A 10,457-nucleotide genomic window follows, 5' to 3' on the forward strand; every position below is an offset into this window, starting at 1 on the left:
TCAGTTGTTCAGTATCGCAGGTTAGGTCGCGTGTAGCAGTAGGAAAGTGAAGAATCTTTATTGAATGCTTACTATGGCTACTGGGATTTTTCTCTGGTATCTTCAGGAATACAGTTTTGTTTGTATGAATGTTTGTTTTGGTTTGAAATAGTAGCGGCAGCAGCATCAGAAGGATTAGTAGTAGTTCCCGAGCGTTACACCTGCTGGCACAGGACGTGGTTAGTTTGGGCACAGTTTGCGTCGGCGAAGAAGTAGTACCGCTTGGAGTCCATCAGCAGACAGTTCTCATCGGAGCCGCCATCGGGCTCGTGGGAGTAGCCTGCACGGAGACAGGACGAGGGCACAGGGATGAGAAAAATAAGAGTAAAAAAGAATGTCTCGCTAAACACTTAGGAAGGAATACGGAAGAACGGAGGAAGGAACAAGGAAAAATATATCGAAAAATAATCAAAAGTAAACTTGAAACTACGGAATAAAGAAAAGGCGGAGCGCGTGGCCTCAGCTCACCGAAGATGCCGTAGGAGAGAGCCCAGTACGGGGTGCCCTTGTCAATCCTGGTGCCATCCACGATCCACGACCAGTCCCCTTCCACCGCCGCGTCCGACCCGCCCAGCCAGAAGGACTCAATCAGGCCTGAACGAGTGGGAAGAGAGGGAGAGACAGAGATAAAACAGTCACTCAGCAGGTAAAATAAGGCGAAGGTAGATCAATAGATAAAGCGAGAGATAGACAAGAAGACAGACAGACAGATATACAAACACAAAAAAAAAGCATAGACACAGACAGACAAACAAACCTCCTCTCCCCCCACACACATAGACAGACAGACAGACATTCAGAAAGAGAGATAAACACATACATACATACATACATACATACATACATTCAGACAGACAAACAGACAATAGTAGTAGTAGTAGTGGGTATTTTCATGGGTACTTTTATGAATCTAGCACCACCTAGAAGAACCTGACTAATCTCCTTTCCGGCCTTGGGAAATAGACACAGACAGACAGACAGACAGACACACACATACATTCATACAGACAGACAGACAAAGAGAGCGATCAATCTTCAAGACCACTCACCTTACTTACTCACTTACAGACATACAGACATACAGACATATAGAGCAATCAACCTTCAAGACCCTCACCGTAGTACTTGATATACTCGAAGGCGGCTCTGAGTTCGGACGCTGTTTTTATACTCGCCAGCACGCCGCCGTTGGCCTCACAGTACGCCTTACCCTCGTCCCACGTCAGCGAGGCGCTCACGTAGAAGTTCAGGCATTTGCCCGCCACGTCCTCGTACCCAACATTACACCCGTGGCAGCCTGCGCGAAGGGAAGAGGTAGCAGTAGTAGTAGTAGTAGTAGTAGCAGTAGCAGTAGCAGTAGTAGTAGTAGTAGTAGTAGTAGTAGTAGCAGCATATCTGAGTATTACCTATAGCTAGTGATGTTATTATTTTCACCTATGGCACTAAATTTTGAAGCTGGGTACGCATTACGATGTTCGGCTTCCCCTACAGCTTTATATTAATTTTATCCTTCCTGTCCTTGGAACCTGTATCGTTGCGTGCACCCTTCCCTCTTCTTTAGTTTGTGTACACTTTGACCTACGCGTGGAAAGGTGTGTGACTTGCCAGTTCTCTCTTCTTCTCTTTCTGCCTCTTCCCTTTTTTTAGTCGCTGTACACTTTGATCTAAGCGTGGAAAGGTGTGTGACGATTTCGTATGGCCTAACTAACACTATTCTATCCCTTTGACTGACTTCCATCCTCGTTATTCTTGCTTACACGCCACGAACAGGATGACGACGAGGCAGATCAGGCCCTTCACGATGCCACCAGTGTCTGGAGTCCCTTTCCTTCTCAAGATGCATATGGAAAGGTGTGTGACGTTTTCATAAGGCCTAACTAACTCTCTTCTATCTCCTTGACTATTCTACATCTTCGTTCTTTGTACTTACACGCCACGAACAGGATGGCGACGAGGCAGATCAGGCCCTTCACGATGCCACCAGTGTCTCGAATCCCTTCCCCGCTATAGGTTCATAAGGTTTAACTAATACTTATATCGCCTTGACTGCTCTATATTCTCCTTATTCGTACTAACCAGCCACGAACAGGGTGACGACGAGACAGATCAGGCCCTTCATGATGCCTCTTGAGTCCTTTTCCCTCTCTGTCGCTCTCCCTTCACTGCCCTTGCTGCCCCGAGAGATAACACAGCTCACCCCATGCGTCGCCTCCCGCTATATATACACGAAGTCTTCCTTATCTTGCTTTGGTACACTCGCTGCGACTTACCTGCACTCGTTCCCTTGTGAGGTATCATTTTAGGGTATAGAAGTCTAGGTCTCGGACTGGGTACATGGGAACACCTGGGTACACTGTGGGAATCCGGATGCATATTTTCAATCTCTCTAAGGGCATGTGGTCCCTGGGTGCAGACGCTCGGCTGTAGCTTTGAAACTAACCACGAGGCGTTCTGGAAAATACTCTCATTGTTATTCCCACTCAAAATTACCCTTACAGATTCTAACTACACGTAACTTAACCTAACCTAACCTAACCACGGGGCGTTCTGGAAAATACTCTCATTGTTATTCCCACTCAAAATTACCCTTACAGATTCTAACTACACGTAACCTAACCTAACCTAACCTAACCACGGGGTGTTCTGGAAAATACTCTCATTGTTATTCCCACTCAAAATTACCATTACAGATTCGAACTACACGTAACCTAACCTAACCTAACCTAACCACGGGGTGTTCTGAAAAATACTCTCATTGTTAATCCCACTCAAAATTACTATTATCTTTCCTTCCTTCAATCTCTCCCTTTTCTCCTTTCTTCTTCCAGCGCTTATGTTACCCGCCCTTCTCTCCCTCTCTCCCTGATGGGGTTTTTTTCCCCTGTGGTCATATCATCTTTCCTTCCCTCTTTCTCTCCCTTTTCTCTCCCTTCTTCTTCCAGCGCTTATGTTACCCGCCCTTCTCTCTCTCTCTCTTTTTTATCCCCAGTGGTCATATCATATTTTCTTCCCTCCTTCTCTCCCTTTTCTGTGATATATTTTTTCCCTAGTGGTAGTATTGCCTCTCTTCCCTCCCTCCTACCTTCTTTTTTTCTCCATCGTTCACATTATCTCTCCCTTCTCTCCTTCTCTCCCTTCCTTTATCTGCTTTCTGTCTTTTTTTCCAGCGTTCGTATTTTCTGCCATTTCCTTCATTCCCTCCCTTCCATAATATCTATATCAGTATTCGTTTTATTTGTCTTCCTTCTTTTCCTTCCTTTCTTCATTTGTTTTCCTTCCCATCCCTTGTATCATCTACCGTCTCCTCTTCCCTCTCTCGCATCATCTACTTTCCTTCCCATCCCTCGTATCACCTGTTCCTCCCTCCTTCCTTCCTTTCCTTCCTTTCCATCATCCACTTTCCTTCCCATCCCTTGTATCACCTGTTCCTCCCTCCTTCCTTCCTTCCCTTCCTTTCATCATCCACTTTCCTTCCCATCATTTGTATCATCTGTTCTCCCCTCCTTCCTTCCTTCCTTTCCTTCCTCTTCATCATCCACTTTCCTTCCCGTCCTTCGTATCATCTTTCCTCCCTCCTTCCCTTCCCCTCTCGGCCTCTGCCTCTCCGTGGGCAGCCGAACACAGGTGGCCACTGAGGTGTTGAACTCCTAATTAATTCTAAAGGTGCAGATTACCCACCTCTGACACACACACACACACACACACACACACACACACACACATACACAGATGCCAGCACGCACTTCCCTTGGTATTCCCAGCTGATTTTCTCTCTCTCTCTCTCTCTCTCTCTCTCTCTCTCTCTCTCTCTCTCTCTCTCTCTCTCTCTCTCTCTCTCTCTCTCTCTCTCTCTCTCTCTCTCTCTTCCTGGTATTAAGTATGTGGGGATTTATATACAATTGAGGTTAATAGTATAATATTTCATCATATCTCTCTCCTCCTCCTCCTCCTCCTCCTCCTCCTCTATGTATTTCTCTCTCTCATCCTCTTCCATGTCTTCCTCTCCATCCGTTCGTCTCCATCAACTGTCAAATGTTAACTTAGATCTTTTATTTTTACCATTGCATAAAGAAGATTACAAAACGTTCTCTTCGTCAAGTTATTTTCCACCGCTGTTTATCTGCCACTACTATCGCGTTTACGTAAGCTTTCATGATGTATATGCTAACCTTTTTTTCTGTAATATTTCGTAATTTCAATGATATTTCACTTCCATCTTATTACGTCTCTCTCTGTCTCTGCCTGTCTGTCTGTCTATCTGTCTGTCTGTCTGTCTCTCTCTCTCTCTCTCTCTCTCTCTCTCTCTCTCTCTCTCTCTCTCTCTCTCTCTCTCTCTCTCTCTCTCTCTCTCTCTCTCTCTCTCTCTCTCTCTCTCTCTCTCTCTCTCTCTCTCTCTCTCTCTCTCTCTTTGTTCGTCACAGCGTCACTAAGCCCACAGCCTCACCAGACCACAGACAGCTGACGTCCCTTCCCTACCTGTCATGTGATTCGTCTCCATTACTAAGCTCCCCAACTCCTCCTCCTCCCTCTCCTTCTCATCTCCTTTCTCATCCTTACCCTCCTCCTCCTCCTCCTCCTCACCACACGTACACAAGGCTATCGTAGAGGTTGTGCTAGCATTTCCATGGGTAGTTTGATGAGCCTAGTGATAGTTTGAGATTGCTTATAAACCTTGACATGACTTTCGTAGAGGTTGTGGGTATTTCCATGGGTTGTTTGATGAGCCTAGTGATAGTTGGACAAGGCTTTCGTAGAGGTTGTGGGTGTTTCAATGAGTAGTTTTATGAGCCTAGTCGTAGTTTGACAAGGCTTTCGTAGAGGTTGTGGGTATTTCCGTGGGTAGTTTGATGAGCCTAGTGATAGTTTGACATGGCTTTCGTAGAGGTTATGGGTATTTTCATGGGTACTTTTAAGAGTCTAGTAATAGTTTGACAAGGCTTTCGTAGAGGTTGTGGGTATTTCCGTGGGTAGTTTGATGAGCCTAGTGATAGTTTGACATGGCTTTCGTAGAGGTTGTGGGTATTTTCATGGGTAGTTTGATGAGCCTAGTGATAGTTTGACAAGGGTTTCGTAGAGGTTGTGGGTATTTTCATGGGTTGTTTTATGAGCCTAGTGATAATCTGACAAGACTTTTTTCCCTCTCTATTTATTCCTGCCATTTCCAGCTCCTCATTTTACCCCTCTTCCTTTTCCCTTCATTCCCTGCCACTGCCCCAAATTCCTTTATCTTCACACCCTTAAAGTCATCTCTCATTGAAGGTCTTCGTAAACCCTGATGCGATACTTAGAGTGTGTGCCTCCCTATTATCCATTTCCAGATCCTCTTTTTTCCCTCTTCCTTATTTCATTCTTCCCTGTCTCTGCCTTTCATCCCTTTGGCTTCACACTCTCAAACTCGCCTCACAGTTAAGATCTTCGTAAGCCCTGATATACTAAGCTGTGTGCCTCCCTCCGCTTGGTGATTAGTTATCTACTCGTGAGGAAGTGACGACCCAGTGAGGCGTAGTCTGTCGCGGCCCTGGGCTTGGAGAACTCTCACTCAGACAGACCCGGTTCATTCCGGAGCAGGTCACACGATGCAAACGCGACCTTCTCTTGATTATATTAAGTCTGTGTCAATGCCTCCAGCTGTTCCTTCTCACGGGCTCGGCAGATAAGGAGTCGGGCATTAGGAAACATGGGACGATGACCTCCAGCAAGACAACACACTCCCGCGTCCAGGGTCACAATGGAGTCGTTCATGTAATAAGTGGGGTACGATGCCCATTTTAACTTGCCTTTATTCCAATCACGTTGGCCCCACGGACACAAATCCACTTTTCTCTCCCTTTTGTTACCATAGCCCACTCTTGAGGGGGGCCACCACCCCCTAGGAGTCCCCGGACAGGGACGACTCACAGACGTGCTCTGGTGGTCGAGGATGGCCACTCTTCAGGGGTCTTGAGGGTCCACTGCGTCCGGTAGTGATGGTATTTTTTTTGCCCTTCAAGGTCAAAGATTTAACGTCAAAGAAAACCTGAGCAAAATACAGCTCAAATTACTGAAACTACATGGGACAGCTGGCCGCCGTGTGCCGCCGTCCAAACCACAGCCAAGCAGCGCCCGCCCCTGTGCCCTGGTGAGCCCCGCCCCGCCCATCACGCCGCCGAGTACACAGCGATCGCGGGGGAAAGGAGATTGTGACCTTCAGATTTCTATTCATAACGAAGAAAGTGAAGAAACGAAATAAAACTAAGCGTCCAGTGCTTGTCGTTTATTACATATATTTTCAAGAATTGTGATCTTAGCTTTATTTCGCCCTCCTAGTCTTCTTCGTTTGTTCATTTATTTATCTCTTTTACATCAGTAATAATCATGTTTTTACATCATATGATCGAGGAGAAGGAAAATGCAGACGAGGACGAGGATGGAGTTGGCTCACAGCTCCTGGCACAGCGGGTGGTGGCCCTCGGCGCACGGCAGGTCGTTGAAGTAGTATTTCCTCTCCTGGTCCAGCGCCAGACAGTTCTCGTTGCTGCCCCCGTCGGGCTCCTGAGACCAGCCTGCAGGAGAGGGTGCCAGGGGAGGAGTGACAGCGCGGAGCGTAAGAAAGTAGCGTCCCTTTACTGGAGCAAGACCCGTATAACACATATTCGCTCGTTCTGTCACTTTCCATAGATTATACGGACTTAAGTTTATTCAGTGTTTGTCTATCCCATCATTACAAGTGTCAACAATTACCTGAACATATACTTTGAAAATTAATGAACAACAGTCTCCTTTGAAAATGACTACTGCCACAGAGTTATGTTCAAAGGGGAGAAGGCTTATAGAAACGGTGCCCCCGAAACCCCTCAGCGGGTGTCGTGGAAGGAGCCTTACCCAGGACGCCGTTGTGGATGGCCCAGAAAGGCGTCCCCCTGAGGATACGACTGCCGTCCAGCCAATGCCAGTCACCCTCGAAATCCGCGTCGCTCCCGCCCAGCCAGAAGGACCCGGACAGACCTGTGGGGAGAGGCCGACGTGTTGCAGCCTGACTCCACTTAGGAAACAACTCACCTCTTCCTTCTTCTCCTCCTCCTCCTCCTCCTTCTCCTCCTCCTCCTCCTCCTCCTCCTTGTCATTACCTCGTTTTCCCTCTCGTACTCGTCCTCCTCCACTTTGTTTCTCTTTCTCCTTCTTTACTCTTCCTCCGCCTCCTCCTCTTCCTCCCTTTCGTTCCTCTTCCTCACCATTACCTTGTCCTCCCTCTCGTTCTCACCCTCCTCCACTTTGTTTCTCTTCCTCCTCCTCCTCCTCCTCCTCCTCCTGGCTCACCAAATGTCTGGATGTACTCGTAGACGTCGCGGTGGATGTTGGGGTCGGTGATAGAGGCGAGGACCACGTTGGGGCCCAGCGTAGAGCAGCTATTCCTCGCCTGTTCCCAGGACGTGAGCATTTCGGAACGGAAGGAGAAACATTGCCCTCCGACGTCCTCGAAGCCGTCAGAGCACCCGTGGACCTCTGGCGCGGCGGAAAGAAGGAATGTAAGAGTGAGTTAGTACAGTTATGAAGCGGCAGCATGGTGGGAGGTTAACATAGGTTGCGTTGGGTGTTTGTAAAGGTTGGTTCGATTGAATTACGTTACGTTTGGTATGTTAAAAGTGGCTTGTTGTAGTTCTGGAGCAACAAGGGAACTCAAGAAGGCTAGAAGAGGAAGATCTGGGTCTTTGGAGGTTTGAATAACTTGTGTAGGAGGTTGGATTGGGTGGTGTAAGGATTGGTTAACTGGTGGAGGAGGTCTGAAGAGGTTGGATTGGGTTGTGTAAGGATTGGTTAACTGGTGGAGGAGGTCTGAAGAGGTTGGATTGGAGGTCTGAAGAGGTTGGATTTTGGTTAACTGGTGGAGGAGGTCTGAAGAGGTTGGATTGTCTGAAGAGGTTGGATTGGGTGGTGTAAGGATTGGTTAACTGGTGTAGGAGGTCTGAAGAGGTTGGATTGGGTTGTGTAAGGATTGGTTAACTGGTGGAGGAGGTCTGAAGAGGTTGGATTGGGTTGTGTAAGGATTGGTTAACTGGTGGAGGAGGTCTGAAGAGGTTGGATTGGGTTGTGTAAGGATTGGTTAACTGGTGTAGGAGGTCTGAAGAGATTGGATTGGGTTGTGTAAGGATTGGTTAACTGGTGTAGGAGGTCTGAAGAGATTGGATTGGGTTGTGTAAGGATTGGTTAACTGGTGGAGGAGGTCTGAAGAGGTTGGATTGGGTTGTGTAAGGATTGGTTAACTGGTGGAGGAGGTCTGAAGAGGTTGGATTGGGTTGTGTAAGGATTGGTTAACTGGTGGAGGAGGTCTGAAGAGGTTGGATTGGGTTGTGTAAGGATTGGTTAACTGGTGGAGGAGGTCTGAAGAGGTTGGATTGGGTTGTGTAAGGATTGGTTAACTGGTGTAGGAGGTCTGAAGAGGTTGGATTGGGTTGTGTAAGGATTGGTTAACTGGTGGAGGAGGTCTGAAGAGGTTGGATTGGGTTGTGTAAGGATTGGTTAACTGGTGTAGGAGGTCTGAAGAGGTTGGATTGGGTGGTGTAAGGATTGGTTAACTGGTGTAGGAGGTCTGAAAAGGTTGGATTGGGTGGTGTAAGGATTGGTTAACTGGTGTAGGAGGTCTGAAGAGGTTGGATTGGCTGTATAAGGTTTGGTTGACCTGTTAATGAGTTTAGATGAGGAGGTTGATGCCTTTTCATAGACCTCAGTAATGATGATGATACTAATGCTAATACTAACACACTAACGCTAATAACAACTTCCTCTTGGACGCACCTGCCACTACGAGGAAGGCGAAAACCAGAACGGCCGATAGAGTCCCCATCTTGCCTTCCCTGCGGTGCCAAGCTTATCAATGGAGGCTCGCGGAGGCACCACCCTTTATATCAGGTACCCGGCGGCTTGCCCTGTGTATGCCCCAATGCCCGACGACCTCCTGACGCAACTACGACGTCCACGCGTATATCATGGTATTAGGAAAGCCAGGAGGAGGAGGAGGAGGAGGAGGAGGAGAAGGACGGAGTGGAAAAATATGAAAGAGAAACAAAGTGTGACGGAAAGATTAGATTCATGATAGAAGGAAGAGGAGGAGGAGGAGGAAGAGGAGGAGGAGGAGGAAGGGGAGGAAGAGGAGAAGGAAGAAGACTAAATCATCGATGAATGGTAACAGTAGTAATGATAAGAAATTGAAACAAGGAAAAAAGATAAATAAAAGAGGAGGAGGAAGAGGATAGGGAGGAGGAGGAGGAGGAGGAGGAGGAGAAAGAAGAAGAAGACTACAACCTGGACGACTAGTAATGGCAACAGTAATGATAAGAAATTGAAAAAAAATATAAAAATAAAATGAAAAAGAGGATTAAAAAATAAGCTCACGACGACAACGAAGAATATTATGACCAAGAACAAGAACAATACACGAGAGAGAGAGAGAGAGAGAGAGAGAGAGAGAGAGAGAGAGAGAGAGAGAGAGAGAGAGAGAGAGAGAGAGAGAGAGAGAGAGAGAGTTTGAAAAAATTGAATGTCATATTATCTTATCAAAGTGTTAGTGTTAGTTATTATCTCTAGTATTAGTAACACTTGTCATATTCCCATCAACTTGTGTGACCGTATATGATGTCTCTCTTTGTCGCTGTTTAATTGTCTGTCTGTCTATCTCTCTATTTGTGTCTATCTATCTATCTGTATCTCTCTGTCTGTCTAGTCCCATGGGGTCTGTGTGGTCTGATCTTCTATGTAAATCTATGTAAATCTCTCTCTCTCTCTCTCTCTCTCTCTCTCTCTCTCTCTCTCTCTCTCTAAGCTACACAAGTGCATTTTTTAATTAAACTTATTTTATCATGACATGTACAACCGAGGCAGCATAATTGTCTGATTGGTATTCAAATGCGCCGCTATAATTATTTTTTTATAGGTAGCCTACGTACGCTATGATTTGACCAGGCATTAGAATACAACATTATATACTGCGGTGTTTGTCCTCGTCGTTTATTCCCATGCATGGTATAAGGTAGGGCTGGTGGCTTACGCTGTAGGTACGCGCGGCGGCGGTGCTCGTCTCCGTAACATTGACCCTTGAGCCTATATTATTCCGAGAAACAGGGCCTGTGCAATATCCGGTTACCACAGTTTACCTTCCCTTGGTATTCCCTGGTAGGCCACCCATCTATCTACCAGCCCGGAAGGAAGGATGAACAGCTGGGTGGTCTGGTATCAAGAGCCAGAAAAATATTTGATGGATGGTTTATTGTGGCAAAGCTATATACATCAAAGGAGAAGGGATCGAGGAACATGCCATCCCAACACCCAGGCAATAAATAGTGTAACTGTACCCTCCATGCAGACAGCCATTGTTCCTTATGCATTCCCTTCCTCTCCCCTCCTTCTCTCTCTCTCTCCCTCCTTCTCCTATCCTTCCCTTCCTT

At 46.8% G+C, this 10,457-nt stretch overlaps 1 protein-coding gene and 1 long non-coding RNA gene across 14 annotated transcripts; one reads left to right on the forward strand and one right to left on the reverse strand.

Annotated features, from left to right (window-relative positions):
* Positions 1–42: 42 nt before the first annotated feature.
* LOC126980198 (C-type mannose receptor 2-like) lies at positions 43–8,979 on the reverse strand. Its single transcript, XM_050829831.1, has 9 exons — positions 8,812–8,979; positions 7,336–7,521; positions 6,901–7,023; positions 6,461–6,581; positions 2,310–2,322; positions 1,797–1,944; positions 1,157–1,336; positions 508–633; positions 43–319 (listed from the first exon to the last, which is right to left on the reverse strand). The coding sequence occupies exons 1-9, from the start codon at positions 8,858–8,860 to the stop codon at positions 195–197; spliced, it is 1,071 nt and encodes a 356-aa protein (XP_050685788.1). The 5' UTR covers positions 8,861–8,979; the 3' UTR covers positions 43–194.
* On the forward strand, positions 7,528–8,805 carry LOC127010285 (uncharacterized). Of its 13 annotated transcripts, none has more exons than XR_007763018.1 (4): positions 7,528–7,859; positions 7,938–8,135; positions 8,240–8,561; positions 8,614–8,805. It is a non-coding gene; the product is annotated as an uncharacterized LOC127010285 (long non-coding RNA). The 13 variants fall into 13 exon arrangements; XR_007763019.1 differs by having other exon boundaries at positions 8,240–8,551; positions 8,656–8,805; XR_007763022.1 differs by having other exon boundaries at positions 8,240–8,509.
* Positions 8,980–10,457: the final 1,478 nt, after the last annotated feature.

Source organism: Eriocheir sinensis, chromosome 43 (genome assembly GCF_024679095.1).
Source record: "Eriocheir sinensis breed Jianghai 21 chromosome 43, ASM2467909v1, whole genome shotgun sequence".
NCBI classification, from domain to species: domain Eukaryota; kingdom Metazoa; phylum Arthropoda; class Malacostraca; order Decapoda; family Varunidae; genus Eriocheir; species Eriocheir sinensis.